Source organism: Fringilla coelebs (genome assembly GCF_963513975.1).
Source record: "Fringilla coelebs genome assembly, chromosome: 5".
In the NCBI taxonomy this organism is placed as follows: Eukaryota; Metazoa; Chordata; class Aves; order Passeriformes; family Fringillidae; genus Fringilla; species Fringilla coelebs.
In genome coordinates this window covers 32,268,776-32,284,974 of record NC_140033.1, presented here as the reverse complement: position 1 = coordinate 32,284,974, position 16,199 = coordinate 32,268,776, and the positions used below count along the sequence as shown (strand labels likewise).

Sequence of the window (16,199 nt, the reverse complement as noted above, 5' to 3'; positions counted from 1 at the left end):
AGTTATAACAATTTGAGGACAAATCAGACATCCTATTATCATTATCTTTGAGTCCATGTGACTAGAAAAGCCTGTCCATAGCTAGGTATTACATGGCCAAATACTCATCACCTACATGCACAGGTAAACAATGAAGTTCTTTGTACAAAGAGGATATGTCTACATGATTCACTGTTGAAAAGCATGCAATTAAAACATCACCGTGCTGAACAGCACTCTTATTGCCACTTTTCTCCACCTTTTTCTTTAAAGCACATAAAGAACTGCTGAGTTACAAATCCAAAAGAAATTGTAGCTGACACAGCAGTATCTATACAAGTAAAGATAGTCTGTTACAAAAACTACCTGCTACCCCAACAATCATTATTTCATCATTTTTTACTCTACACACTACTTTTTAAAAAGCTATGTATTCCACCTAAAATATACCAAAGATACTTTTATACTCTAGTGTCACCACTCCTGCCTGCACAAAGATTTTTCCTTCTCCCAAACATGCCACACTTCAGTTATTACTTCTAACTTCCTGAAGATAGCTGCCTCAGATATCTGGGGGAGCAGGAACAGGCAAACTCAAATGGCCAGCATTTCATTCTCTATATACAAGTAAGTGTGAATATATATACAGGTCTAAATAAAATTATTAATGGGTTTTGTAGTTACAATATATTTATAAGGTAGAGGTCACATCCTTTTACTTTTGAAGATAGAAAATGCTAACTACTGAATAAATTATATGAGTTGTTATTGTTACACAGCAATGGTTGTGAAAAGTCTTGAATAGTTTGTCTATTTCTCTTAAAAACATTTAGTTCCTTAAGTAAATGGAAAGAGAAGACACAGTGGTCTGTGGAGAAACTTGTGTAAAAGTATGAGATATGGCCATTGTTTGAAAATCTAATGGCAGCAGAAGAGAATTGGTGCTAGAATGTGACACATTACAGCAAGTCATCTCCTTACATACAGGGACTACAGACAAAAGTGCAAGACAGGAGAAAAAAACTGCTGTGAAATGCTTGTGACAACTCTGTAATCTTATACAAAAGAAAAAATGCAAAAAAAATATGCAGAGAAAATCACAGAGTCACTTGAGGTATCCAAAGGTAAAACACAAGCAAGTTTAGAGCAAAACAGGAGACTATGATGGTGGCTGCAAGGTTCTTGATCTAGTTAAGAATAGATAGCAAGAAAAAAAGAAAAGGAAGAAAAGTGGAAGTTGTAGTAGCTGACCAAATTAAAAATTTGTATTCTCTGGGAACAGGCAGGTAAACTAAAACAACATCGATGTCCACTGCTGGAATAAAAAGTCAACACATACACATGAACTATTGAAATCTGAGGATGATTTTTTTTTCTTCTGCATCTCAAAGGCAGATAAACAAGTTCCTACTCTAAAAATATTGAGATCCAGGCTATTTGCAGATTTCACTGAATTTTAGTATGGTGGTACAAAATTTTATGGTGGCACAAATAACTTCAGGTTTGGAAGCGCTTGCCCCTCAATGGTCATGACTGACATGAAAAAAAATTGCACTATTTAAAAAGTAACATAGTATTTGCAGCTTTAAACTGAGAACACCATCTCCATTGTACAAAGTCATGACAAAATAATTTGCCATTCTAAGGAGCACTCAGAATCCAGCCTTGGTATATAGGTCAATATATTGTTTTAAAATGACAAGTAGACCAGTATCTACCACAATATCCTGCTCAATAAAAACGGTGAATACAGTAAAGCTGGTGTGAGAAAGCTATTTTTCATTCCCACTGATGTCCTGTTTGCTTAATGTCCTTCATGTTTGCCATTACAAATGCAGCAAAAGATTTTCCAAAATTGTTCTATACTACAGGGAGGCCTAAAAGTGAAGAGTTAATACAGGTAATATGGTAGGAAAACAAAATCCAACTGATACTAAAACCATTGCGGACATTCCAATTAAAATCCAGGGCATGCAGAAAAAAAAACAGCAAAAAGACCAGAACACCTCCTGGCACCAACAAAGAGAAAATTCCTAAGACTTCAACACCACTGAAACAAAAAACTCAATATTCACTAGTAAAAAAAATCCTTACACCATCAAATTCAAAAATAAAACTACTTGTTACATACATTTTCAAAAAGCTAGAGGTACTCACTATGTAGCTTTAGCACTGCCTTGTACTGTTACATTCAGGATGGGTATCCAAGTGCCTCTGTACTCAAAGGCAGGTAATACAGTTGCACCTCCACCCATTCCAAGGACTCCTGGGTTCGTTTGTGCTGAGCCAGTATTCCCTGATGCATTGCTTCCTGTTCACAAAAACAAAGTGATAAAATCAACCAGTCTTGTATTTGTGACAAACAAACATCCTTTTCCTTTTTCTACATTTAATTTTTGAGGCACCAGGATTAATCTGAAGACACCTACTTCAATAACAAAAATCAACAATAACATAAAAAACTATTTCTGAGCTCCCTCTGCTGTCTAAAACATAATCTTTTGTGCAGTTCATTGATGCCAACTGCCTAATGTCCAGTCAGAATGTAATGTTTTTGTGAAAGGTACAGAAACATTAATAACATTCTGGAATGAATCAAACTTACACAGTCTTGATGAAACAATGTATGTTTTTGTGAGGAGTCAGATAGAAACTTGAAAGTTAAGGATTATTTACACAGTTGTATCAAGAACTAAGTAGCTAAAAGGTTTAATTATTTCAGTAACAAACTTCCAAGATTCCAGAAATGCAAAAACCACAAGAAGAAAATCAAAGAGAATGGCAACATTTGAATCTGTTCCATGACAAGGTAGAATAAAAGAAACCCCATCAGGGAAGAGGCGACAATGTGCCAACCAACAGCTAGGAAGGGACAAATTTTGGTTCCAACTGAGGAAGCCAAAAAAAAAAAAGCAGCTAAAAGAACATGGAAGTCTGTATATATACACTTCCTCCATAGAGAAGGACATCTCTACTTACTAAGAATAGGTCCCGTGAGTTTATATTCTCACTGAAGAGACAATGGGGAGAGTGAGCAGAGTCCCCAGGACAGCAACTCACAGTGTAATTGCCATTTTGGTGTGCTTGCTTTTAATATGGGGAGAGCAAGCTACTAATTTAGGCAATAAACTCCTAATTTAGGGAATAAACTCCTAACTTAGGCAATCTGAATACACAGAGGCTTATGTATACACTTTAACATAGTAACACTTAACAGACTGAAGCAAAAAAATCATGCTGCTAAACACATGGTTAACCAAACACTGCCACTAACACAGTTACACCAGTGTCATTTTCTATCACTCCACTGTGTAGTCAGACATATGCAACTATTTTTTTATTAATCTAACTCATTAAAGTGGGTGGTAAACATTGCCCAGTATAGAAAAGTGACACAGAACTTCAGCAGATGCAGCTTCCAACTCCTATGAAACAGGTAGCCTGTTGCAAGACTGAAGCTCAAAAATCAAATGTATAAGGAGTGTAAATGACCAAAGCCAGGTTGGATAAGGCTTTGAGCAAGCTAGTCTGCTGGAAGGTGTCCCTGCCCATGGCCAGGGGGCTGGAACTAGATCACCTTGAAGGTCTCTTCCAACAAAAGCCATTCTACGATTCCAAAACACAGCCTGCTATGAGAGGACTGCTGTTATAACCAGAAGACTCAGTGTCAGAATTACATTGCATTGATCTGCTCTTCACATGTCAAATATGGCCACAGGAGGAAAAAAGGTAGAAAAAGAAATGAACGAGAAAGTGACATGAGTAGCACTCAGACAGAAAGAAGAAGTGAAAAGGAAAAGAGAAAATAAACTGAAATAATTATTCAGAGAAATAGCAACAGCACTAGAGGCATGACCCCACTGCAGTGCTGTTTCACTTGAGGCAAAATTTAGGTTTTCAGAATGAGTATTACAGAATGGCTTCCCATATGTGCATGTAACATGGTGAAAACGTTCTTCTGATTTAAGATAATTAAGCTAATCTAGAAATAATACTAATAGAAATGTTTTATCAGCTGCTATATAGACAGCTACTGAACAATAGACAGTAACATAAATTTTCTCATGCTATCACTGCTAACTCCAGCACAGGATTCCAATTTTATGAGTGAATAGTGAAAGGTATGAGTCTAAACCCAAACTTCTTCATGTTTCTTAATTTAATAGTAGATATGATAAACAATAATGACACTTATCTGCCTTTTATCTCTTTTAAGAAGGCATATCAAAAGACACCCTTACGAAATTTTTTTATGTTGTTTTTTGGTGAGGACTGCTTCCAAAACTACAGGAAGAAGTAGAGAGCCTTAATTTGGGACACAAACACCTGCAAAGGCATTAACAGGACAATAATTTCTTCTTATTAAAACACAAATATACCTAAAAAAATGCCAAAACCCTGACTGCAAGAAAAGACAATCAAGTCTTTTCGACTTGTGTATGATTACAGCTTACAGAAAAGACAGATCATTTGTAAAATACACATCTTTCATGCTACCTCTTGGCTCCCTCAATCCAGTTTTGGCCTGGCACATCCAGAAGAATTAGCGATTGCCTCCCACAAACACATACCGTCTTACTGCTTAAATTGCGCGCTGCCATAAACGACAACCCCGCACAAGGAGACAAACCAGACACATTTTATATAGTCAGAAATTAGAAATAACTCCTTTGCAATCTCCCTCTGAAAAGCTGTGAAACAAGGAGCTTGGTCACTGCAGAAACAGGAATCAAAGCAGAAGCACTGGTCTGCTGACTGGGGTCTATGCCTTCCCCATAATACCCCCCAAGGAAGATAAAATCCCCTGTTGTACCAGAGTTGAGAACACTAGTTCATCTCAAGATAGCTTCTCACCAAAATAAACACAGAAGTACAGAGCTGTACCAGAGCTGAACCAAAATAGAATTCATTGTTACAAGAAAATGATGGGAAAATACAGTGATAATAAAGATTTACCAGTTTGGTTTGGTGTTGCTGATGTGTTCCCCGTGCTTGGTACAAGAAATAGAGACTGGATAAAGGACCCCAGTGCATTCACAATATCACGGAAAACTTTAGTGGAATGTTGCTTCATATCATATGACTGACAAAAAGACCTAGAAGGTATTTTATAACACAGAAAGTATTTGACAAATCAGTGACTAAAAGAATATTTTTAACAGCAACTGCACCTCCATACACACTCCAAACTGAAGACTAAAAGCACATTTTAACAGCAAATATTTAGAGAAACAATAATATTTAATTTTAGGTAAATGTTCCTTTGACATTGCTAAAACACAGACATATTCAAATAACTATAATTCAGCCCTTCCTCAATAATAAGCATTGTAATGCAATGCATTACACAAAATTATCATGAAGAGCTTACTGCATTTAAGTTTCTATACATTTGCAATATTTTAGGAAGCATTTTCCATTAGGGAAAAATAATAAAAATAAATCTTAAACTTTCTGTAAATGCAAAAGCCAATATATTTAATACCTTAATAGCTGAGGCTGCACACAAAGCCTGTGAATAGATTCTACTGCAACAGCTCGTAGCCACTGTGGTTTGTCTGCATCCAGAAACTTAACCAGCAATGACAGAAAGATTTCACATTCTGTTACCTAAAATATATAATTTATAATAATTAATAAAATAAAAAGCCTCCTACAAAATACTTTCTCAAAAACCACTTCCATCACAGCAAGTTTTGTACAGAATCTGAAAATATCTCTGGAATGAGTATTTACTCAGAATTGTATAAAAACATAACATTTTTGACAAGCTAAAATCACATGTGCAATTGTACTGTAGGAGTTAAATTCCTCACAGACATTGCAATAAAGGTCATACATTTGCTACAGTAGACAAATGAAAAATACCTTTTTTAGCTAATACCCAAAACTCAGGACATGAGAACAGCTGAACATGTGTTTTTATCCACATACTGTCAACAGCTTTAGCAACTCAAGTCAAAAGCCCCTTAGAAAGAATTAACAAGGCACAGTAATCATCATTATCTAAAGTGAGGCAAACAAAAGAAGATCAAAAGGTTCCGAGAACTTGAAAGGTAGTTAAATAGAGAAAAGACAACAGCTAATCTACTATGAAGTTCATACAAGTCCATGTTTAACAAAACTGTACATTCAGAATGTAAACATGAATAAACGTAAGAGGAAAAGAGTATTTAGCCTTTTCTTCCCTCAGTAGACATCAACAGCTCCCAAGAACTAACCAATACTACTACTGATCACAGCACTGGCATACACATAGAAAAACAGAATTGTATGAAGAAAATTTGAACATATTCTTACCAGCAAACTGTAAAACTGTTTAATCAAAACAGAAACTACTCGCAGCAAACGCATACAGATGGGAAAGTATGGTTTTTCCACTGGTGCTGGGGAAGATGAGGTGGTGGAACCTTGCCTGAATTTGATATTTGGGGAGAAGAGCTTTATAACAAGAGGGCATACCCTTTCTTTAAGTAGAAAACTGAATTCCTGATGCTGAAAAAGAAAACAGAAAAACTTATATGCAAATATGCCTTAATTGCTACCAGTAGCTCTGATTATGCATCTTATTTACATTTGTAGTTATGATCAAGCAGTCTGAAATCAGGCAAATCTTGGAATAAATTACAATCAGGAAAAGAAAAGGCAGAACTGCAGACACCATGTAAAGCTACCAAAACCCATGAAATTACAATGGTCAGGTTCATGCCATGCACCCTTCTTGTATTTTGCAGGTTGAAAAAGGCTTCTAATCTATCACTTACAAATAGATAAATTTCTTTAATTTACCAATTGTCAACTGTTAAAACACATTACTGCAAGATCATGGTGCATTTATATGCAGTAGATAGATGCAATTTACAAGTGGGGTGAAGTTAATGTTTTTGTAGAAATAACAATTCCACAAATTTAGTTAGAGAGCTGTCATAAATCAGGCAAGATAAGAAAATGCATTTTCAGAGGAGATATAAACAGCAAAATCAAAAGTGAAACAGAGTAAAACAAGCAGCTCTACAAAATATATAAACATACATAAAACATAAGCATAAATGAAGTGTTTGGGAATAAGAAAAGCATTCAAAAAGCACAGGGAGTTTTTCCACTAACCCCCCCCTCCAATATGTAAAAGCTACAAGTGTTCAAGAAAACAATATTCTTGTTAAAGAGGATTTAATTAAGTGTAGATTTTACTACCTACGTGAGTAAAAGTCTTCCTGTTTTCCGTCCAAGAACTACTCACTTGTAAAAACACTTGTGGAAAGTCATTGAGGACCGACTCAAGAAGTTCAAGGCCAAATGTCCGCGTCATTTCTGTCATACCCACAAGCCAGTAGGGAGCATCAGCATTAACCAACTGACAAAGATCCTTAGAAAGAAACACAGTAACAATTACATTCTCTGTACAGTCCCATACCAAGAAAGTTTCCTGAGTTCATAATGAAATCTACACAGTCTCCTCTTCTGCGGGCAATTTTCTGATTTCAACATGATTTTTCTTTAAGTACTTTTTAAACATAAATTATAAAGCATAGAAAAGACATTTCAAACTTTGCTGGTATCCTTGCAGCATATGTGGTCATTCCTACCCTCAAAAATATCCCAAGACCAGTGACTTTGCTAAGTCAAGATTTTTATTGGTCGACAAATCAACTACTCCTTTTCATTACACACTTGCCTTTAATGTCGAATACCAAGGACAAGAAACAGGACTGAACTACAATTGCAGCACTTTGCTCTGTATTGGGTCTGGCTGAGAGGGAGTTAATTTTCCCCACAGCAGCCCTTACAGTGCTGAGCTTCGAACTGGTAGCTTGAAAGGTGCTGATAACACACCACTGCTTTGGCTACATCTGAATAGCAATGGCACAGCCTCAGCGCTGTCACTCAAGATTTCCCCCCACTGCCAGCAAGGGGCTGAGCAAGATCCTGTGAGAAGACACAAAAATTGCCATCCCAAATTAACCAAAGAGATATTCCATACCTCAGTTATAGAACCTAAGAAATGGGAGAGGAAGGGAGGCATTCGTTACAATGTTTGCCTTTGGGAGCAGCCACCATGCATTCTGAAGCTCTGCTTCCTAGGAAGTAGCTGAACATTCCTTGCTGATTCACTTTGCTCGTACACATGCAAACTTTTGCTTTTGCTTTAGTAAACTACCTTATCTCAACCTATTAATTGTTTTCCATCCTATTCCTGAAATTTTTTAAAGAGATGTAGAGGTACCCAATCTTAACTGCAAATACAAAAATACATGCTCCCCAACTACCTGAAAAAGCATATATGCATCCTTAGCACATGGCTTCAGTGTACTGACAGATCTTCTATTACTATTCCCTTGAACTGCAGCTGGCGGGTCAACAGCATCTGTGCAAAAAAAACCAAAGTTTTGTGAACAAAGGAGCTGTGGAAAACCAAGTACGCATTAAGTGTTCTTACAGGAATATTCTAAGAGAACGACCAGGTAATTTTTCTCCAACTTATCATGTCTATAGAAACAAACATAAGATTGACTACCAAAGAGCATCAATACCAATCACTGCTTTCCAATGCTCTCTTCAAAACTACTGCTGCCATATATTTCCCACTCAGTAATCTATGGTACCTGCACTACATATGATGCCCTCACCTCAAATCCCTTTACAGTACTAACCTGAAGACCAGTTCTCACAGCTTGAAAAAAAAAAAAATCTAGGTTTTATTTATTGCTGCACTGAATTGGACTGACAAATCAGTGAAAGATTTAATCTCTTTTAAATACAAATAAGTGTATAAAACACATTTAAAATTAATGATGTCTGTGACATTTTTATAGCATCTATAGAAATGTTACTACTTTGTTATCTGAAAGAGAAACATCTGATATGTGTCAAAAAAGCAGGTAAATAAAAGCAAGCTGAGTAAGCAGTTGCCCACCTTTGTATCGTTCATCTTCAGCAACCACTCTCTCAAACACAACAGTTACCACTTGCCTCACTGTAGCTGCTGCAGTGTTATTTGTGATATTATCTTTTGTGAAGTGCAATCGAAAGCAAAGTACAATAGCCTGAAAGGAAAAAATAAAAACAGAAAAAACATCACATTACTACAATATATTTCGTCTTTTAGCTTACAGTCAAGAAGGTTGATGGATTGAGGAATGCTTTCTGCTACAGTCTGTCAAAAGGTTGTCAAAAAAAAAAAATTAAATTTGAAGCACCAGAATACATTTTATGGATTACCCTAGCCAAAAAACTCTTTAGTAATCTTCCCCAAAGGCAATCAAAGCATGGTATTTAACTGAACCCATTACATTGTACTAATAAAATTGCAGTCATCATACAGAGACTACACAGTAATCATCACACAGAACAACTTGTATGAATATTATGTCAAAAGAACATGAGGATTGTAAGGTTAATCACAGAAAGGTCAGTCAACTCCAAAGCTAAAATGTCATTCCCCTCCCACACTGAATCACAATACTTTCACAATCATGTTGCCTTGACTGCTATTATTCCTAAGACGTGCATTTCAATGTGTCATTGTGCTGGCAATGACCTGAATACTTTTTCCCACTGGATTTTGTTATTACCTCTAACTCATAGTTTAATACTTACCTGTTTTAAAATGAATTTTGAAAATTAACATCTGTATATGTAGTAAAACCTGTGTTTCTTGTTCTTCTGTCCATACACTGTGTCCTGGCACTTTCAAGAACCTCAACCACACCCCGCCATAGTACTACATGCTGTGAGCCATACAAGAGCCATACAAGATTCAGAATTTTATTTTGCCTCTTTTTCATGTCTATGATTTGTGGACTCCACTCTGATGGTATTGCCACATTAGTTTAAAATCTTACAGCAACTGGACTGAAATATGAAAATGCAATAAATGTCTAGCTGAAACAAATCTTGTACAATGTAATCTAGAACACAAACTTACAAAGCAGAGTTTCACAATTCACGGATGGTAAACAATGTTGCTTCTTCAAAGAGAAGCATCTTACAATTTAAATTAAAATTGACTGGGCCTTATTTTTTGTTTTTGTTGAAACATAATATCTAAAATGTTTCATGTTTAAAACTACGACCCAAGTTATTAAAAAAGAGCAATAACTGGACTGTTTTCAAAAGAGATTTAAGGCAGGGTGGAAAACAGCTTCTTTTAACTTTTTCTCTGTTAGTGAGAGTGTACTATATGCTATGTACTCTGATTCCAATTCAAAAACACAACAAATTTAACACATGAGAAGGACAGGCATTAGCTCAGCGTTTTTATTTCAAGTTCCTATGAAGTCCAAAACACATTATTGTGGAGGAATTACAAAACACATGGAAAAGGAAGCCAAAAGAAATCCTGTTTTTAGAGTCTAGCCATAAAGACAATAGGGACACAACAGAATCAAGAAAGTCCCCTCCCTGTTGATTGTTTTCACGTGCTTCATATGTGAAATTTCCCCATCTTTCCTCTTGGATATTTCAAATTCAATAGCTGACACCAACAAATTCTTACCTTGGACAGTGCTTCATCATGTACAACTGTATTGGTTGTTAAAAGGACAAGAACTGTCTGGAGCAATTTAAGTTCTTCAAGACTGTTCTCCATCAATTGCCAAAGCATATTGATAATGTTTCCGGCTGCCGCCTAGAAAGAAATATTTTTTTGTCACCTATTACAATATTTATGTACTGGTATATCGTGTACATATGTAAGAATATCACTGTCATAAAGGCATATCACAACTGAATGTGCCTCTTTGTCTATACCATAGGACTAAATTGAGAATATAAAGCCAATTCCATTGTCGTAAGTTTCCCAAAGTATTTTTAAAGAATTGACAACCGAAATGTCTTAATATGCAGTACAAATCAAAACCTGTACTTAATTTTTTACCTGGAAATATGGAAGACAGAGTAAAAATATATTTTACCCTCAGAACTCACTCAGAGAGAAAAGTATAATTTTACATTATGCAAGCACAACTCAAGGTGTATTTTACAGCATTATTTTAATCAGCTTCCTAACACACTATCATGACATTTATTGCTGCAGAAGATGTGCATACATTTTACCTTATTGTTAAAAAAAAAATGTAACAAAAGCACAATAACGTTATTGCACAGAGTATACTTTGTGGATGCACAAGGTTCATTACATGTTCAGTTACTGCAGTGTGAGAATGTGAACTAAACGAGCTGGTTTCACTTTTCATGAATTTCCTTCTAGAGGTTACTAATATTGCCTCACTTTTCTTTTTAGTAGTGTAAAAGAATTTCTTTTAAATTACTGAAAAATAGATATAAGTAAAATATTCTGTGGACTATGCTCATTATAATATAAAGAGCCTCCTAAAACAACTCATTCACCTTCCATTTGAGGTCTATATTTTTCACTCTGAAATATTTCTGGTTTTGTATAAAGATTGATCTTACCTCTGAAACAACTTCATGAGACATGAGCCTCTGTATGGCTGCGAGACAGAGCTGAGTGATCTTTGGTTCTTTTGTTCCACAACCCATCAGAAAAGGCTGAACCACCTCTGAACTGTTCTCTTTCAATGCTTTCAAAGAGAAATATGGAAGCAGTCAATGTTTAATACTTTGAAAAATACAATGTAAAAACTGTTAATCACACCTATTAATGAAAGCAATCTCTAGTCTTGGAAATTTGGGATTTACACATGGCCACAGGAAGACAGACACTAGGCTCAAATTCCAAGCACCTTCTCCCTTACACACTCAAGTGACTTTCCAAATCCAAAACATCCACTTAAGAGTGCATGTGGTTAGCAAGAAGGTGTAAGGTTCTGCCAACCCCAGAGCTTTCCCTGGCCTTGCCACAGGAACCAGGTTCAGACTGGTAGCACTGTCCTTCTGCTCTGCTTCACCTCAGCACCTAATGCAGGAGCAACCCTGCCTGGCACAGAATGACATCCCAAAGCACAGGGCAGGAAGGGGAAGAGCAAACTGCAACTGACAAAACAGGAAGAGAGAGACTAGACTGTTTCTACAGTGGGTACGTCCACCTGGCTGTGAATTTGTCAAATGCTGTTTTAGTGATAAAGGGTAGCTTCTTACAATGGACTTTTGCCAGGAGAAAACCAATTTCCATAAACTTCTCTCTCCTTTTTTTTGGTTTGGGTTTTTTTTTCATTTTACTTCATTTTTTGGTTTTTTGTTAAGGAGAAAAAGCTTCATAATGAATACAATGTTCTGACACATAAAACAGGTTTTTTACCCATAAAACTAGTTCAAGAAATCTGACATAATAAAATTTAAAAATATGAAAATACTTAAAATCTGACAGGAAAGCATGGCTCTGACTGATGAGTGGTTTTCAATTTGCAGGTGTGTTTGCTGATTAATGCCAACTTCTAAGATTTCAGCTGCTCATCACCATTTCAGATACTAAAAATTTCCTCACAGTTGAAAGTTTAATGTCTGTTCTTACACTGAATGTCATACACTGTATTTTAGTCTATGTGTAGTAGAAGAAATGTATTCATGAAAAGTTTCACATTCTATTCAAAGGACAGTAGCTACCACAAACAAAAAATACATTCTCACATAAAAATGAAAACATGATCTATACTACTAAGCATCACTACAACTAATTTGGAAAAAAATGAAACAAGTTAAAACTACAAAAAAAACTTTAGTGGTATTTTCCAACTGAAACACTAACTGACTCAGAAGTTTCTACAAAAATGATAGGCTATTACAAATTATGGATGCCAACTTCCTATAAGATAACAGTTCTGACAGGGTGATATCAACACACAGTCCAGTTTCATCAGCCTCTTCAGAGCCAGTGCAGGCTCTATGTCCAGTTGACATTTCTGAACTGCCACTAAATTCTAACCATCAAACAGAAAAGGGCAAGCAAAAAGATACCACAAAACATTTATTCTTAATATGAGACTCCAGATACAGTTCTGAATGGTTAAAATGGTGTGAGTTAATAAATAACAGGACAAAGAACAAATTTAGCCTTTTACAATACTTTCTTCTATAATCCATTAAAAGTAACAATCTCACAACAAAATCTATATAAGCATTTTTAGTTAACGAATCTGAAAAATTAATGTTTTGTAGATCTACTTTAGTACCTATCTGGTTTTATAGCAACCAGGCACAGAGGGTGATTCTTGGGGCTTTCCTGTTCAGAGGGTCTGGAGCTAAACTTTGAGGACCCCTTCCAACTCAGAATATTCTGTAATCACATGATTCTGTGGCTGTATTAGCTTCAGTCTTAAAATGCACAATAAATTTATTATTGCCAGGTCTGCCTCCATTTTGCTACCAATTTATGGCAGTATATATTAAAAAAGAAATCTCCCTTATTGAACCATAAAAAATGAGAAGTTTTTGGAAAGTATAACTTACCTGTTCATTTCATCAGCAAGATTATAATTCTGATTTTTTAGAAGAACTCCTAAACCATAAGTTTTTGCACATCTCAAAGCCACAGGGAAATAATTTCTCAAATTTATCTCCTGTGATTTAAGGCTTTCTCCTCCTCTGGAATTTCTCAAATTCTTATTAATAAATAATAAAGTATGTACACACTGCCAAGAATGAAGACTTTGAAACAGCTCAACTTAACTTTTCAAAGAGAAAGAGAGAAGTTAGATCAATGACCTCAAAGTTCTGGCAGGTTAAACATATCCCAGCAAAAATAACAAAGATTTTAAGATTTTAATAAAGATTTTAAGCCTGCATCTATTTTCCTAAAAATTATAATCCTACACAATGAAACACTTCAAGAAAGCACCAGATCAGCTTATCCAAAACAATCTGATACATTTGTTCTTATCTATGTTAGTGAAATGACAGTTTACATCAAAATATTTAAAGTCATATCCTGATCAAAATATTTATTTGTATTACTAGAATGTCTTGTAGATGCTCCTAAATCATCTAGCAGTCAAAAACTATCAGAAAGATTTCACAATTACATTGTAGTGTTTTGCAGCTTCATTATTACAAAGCAATATATATAATTTTTCTTCAGAAGATTTTAAATATTAGATAAATAATCTCTTGACACTACCTTATGTATAAGATTAGCTTATAATTGATACCTCAAAAATACAAGAGTTCATAAAGAATTGAGTCTGTTAATGACATTATGCTTTGACTGTGGAATGTTTTGATAACATGCAGGCAAAGTACATTTTCCCAGTACAAAACTGGAGAACAGAGGAAGAAAAAGTTATTATCCTATTAGCAAAGATTAACTAATCAAAATAACTTTTAGGACCTGCTGGTTTCCCAAAACTCTTAACAACAAATCTGTGCAGATTTTTTGAATGAAATAAATACTAGGTACATGCCAGTTTAAACTTTCCAAAAGAAAATTATTTTTAAAATTTTACCAACTAAGAGAAAGTGTTCTCTTAAAAAGATGAAAGCAAAGACTACCCATCCATGACTAAATGTAATGATCTTTCCTATCTCTTCCCTTTGAAAACTAAAAAACAGAGAACTTTTGCAGGATTAGAAACTAGCTTTCTAAAACACAAACTTCTTTATGCAGTAATATGTTGACAGCTTCCAAAATGGCTAACTACTGCTTTCCCTTTTTCATTTGTGTATTTTGATATAGCTGACATTACCTGGCATACTTTTCCCATTTATGTCAGCATACATGACAGCAGTAAAAACAAAGAAAATAAACAAATAAAAAAGAGGCATTAAAGTGAAATACTGAGGAGTTGGTCTGCTAATTCAAATAATCCTAGAAAATGCCTCCTTAACAATATCCGATTTACATACCTCAAAAGTAGATATGGTTCTGCAGCTATTTCACTGGACTTGCCAAACAATCTAGCATTTCAAGGATTTTGACTACATCTAGGGTAGACTATCAAGTATTGATGCAGGGACATGCAAATCTGGCCAAGGGCTTTACCAGCAACTGGCAAGAAGCCAACTTTATAAAGCTGAAGACAGTCAGGAGATCTTGTTTTAAGCACTTACAAAGCTGCAGCTCACAAGATATGTCCAATCCCTTAAGGCATTGGAACCTCTTAAATTGAATGACCTTGTCTCAGATAAAGATGGATTTTTGTCTACCAGTTACAAGTTCCCAAAGGCTGGACTAATACATAGATGTGGATCATACTGCAGAACTCCACATGGAGCACTCAGTCACAACATCTAAAACACTGAGAATGTAGGGCCTAAGTATTTCATATTATTTTTCTAAGTGGGTGATTACTTTTGGAGAGCAGCAACTGAAAATGGAGCCCTTCCTCAGCATCCTAACAGCACTAACAAGAAACAAGTAGTGTTAAAAATTTTCTATGCTACTGGATTTTTTGCTAGGTGCCCAAAAGTAAAGCATCAACAATACAGCACACACTAAAAGGCGTGTAGCATTATTAGACATACCCAAGACATCTTTTTAACATTTTGATCAGCTTTATTCTTCCTATTGCACAGAAAATAATTACCTGCCAAAATATCTGTGTTTCGTGCAGCTATTGTTTTCACTTTTATTATTCCTGATTCAGCAGCCTGGAAGAAAAGAAAACAAGTAGTTTAGATGCTATATCATCCATCAATATCTGCAAAGAAATAAAAAATATTGTAGGTAAATAAAAAGGTATAGTCTCAGATAAAGAAAAGCGTTTGCAGTGGTTTCTGCCAGCAGAGCTAATGCAGAAGTGAAATTTTTGTAGTTGCTGGAATTCCTTTCTAGAATTCCACAGGAAGGGTTATATTCAGAATTTTTAGAAATCATGATTCTCATTGTATTACTTTCCAGTCTTATGAATGCAAAAAAAAAAAATCACTAGTAAGCATAAACACTGTTACGTGGTCTCTAGACAGTTTCAAACTACAGGTATAAAAATGAAACCCATCTTCCCCCTGGATGTTGGCTCCCAAATGTCCTACACAAATGACCCCAGGGCAATGCCACAAAGGTGACTTTCTAACAATACTTTCTGTTCTTCCCAGCATGCCATACAGAGCACAGCACCAGCTCCTCCCCTTTCCCCACAAGTATGACTTGGCAGAGCAGCAGCATCATCCTCTCCCTCGCCCACTCCTTCAGCAGGGGCAGGGCTGCGGGCCGGGTGACAACCAGGGCTGCCCAGCCCAGCCAAGGCAACACAGGCGGCCCAAGGGAACAACAACTCCCTCTCCAACGCCCACAAACACTTCCCTGCAGAAATCACTCAGGTCATGCTCTCTAATGGAAATCAAGCCAAACTGGAAACATAACACTG

General features: G+C 35.8%; 1 protein-coding gene across 3 annotated transcripts in view; it reads right to left on the bottom strand.

Moving 5' to 3' along the window:
* MON2 (MON2 homolog, regulator of endosome-to-Golgi trafficking) overlaps nt 1-16,199 on the bottom strand; it is a 68,277-nt gene that overhangs the window by 39,277 nt on the left and 12,801 nt on the right. For all 3 annotated transcript variants that reach the window (XM_084206936.1, XM_084206934.1, XM_084206935.1), the window contains exons 2-11: nt 15,420-15,483; nt 11,395-11,522; nt 10,475-10,606; nt 8,894-9,023; nt 8,247-8,344; nt 7,220-7,345; nt 6,280-6,474; nt 5,465-5,589; nt 4,936-5,075; nt 2,137-2,290 (exon numbers count right to left, since the gene is read on the bottom strand). In XM_084206936.1, the coding sequence (XP_084063062.1) occupies nt 2,137-2,290; nt 4,936-5,075; nt 5,465-5,589; nt 6,280-6,474; nt 7,220-7,345; nt 8,247-8,344; nt 8,894-9,023; nt 10,475-10,606; nt 11,395-11,522; nt 15,420-15,483 (1,292 nt within the window). The remainder of the gene's footprint in view (nt 1-2,136; nt 2,291-4,935; nt 5,076-5,464; nt 5,590-6,279; nt 6,475-7,219; nt 7,346-8,246; nt 8,345-8,893; nt 9,024-10,474; nt 10,607-11,394; nt 11,523-15,419; nt 15,484-16,199) is intronic.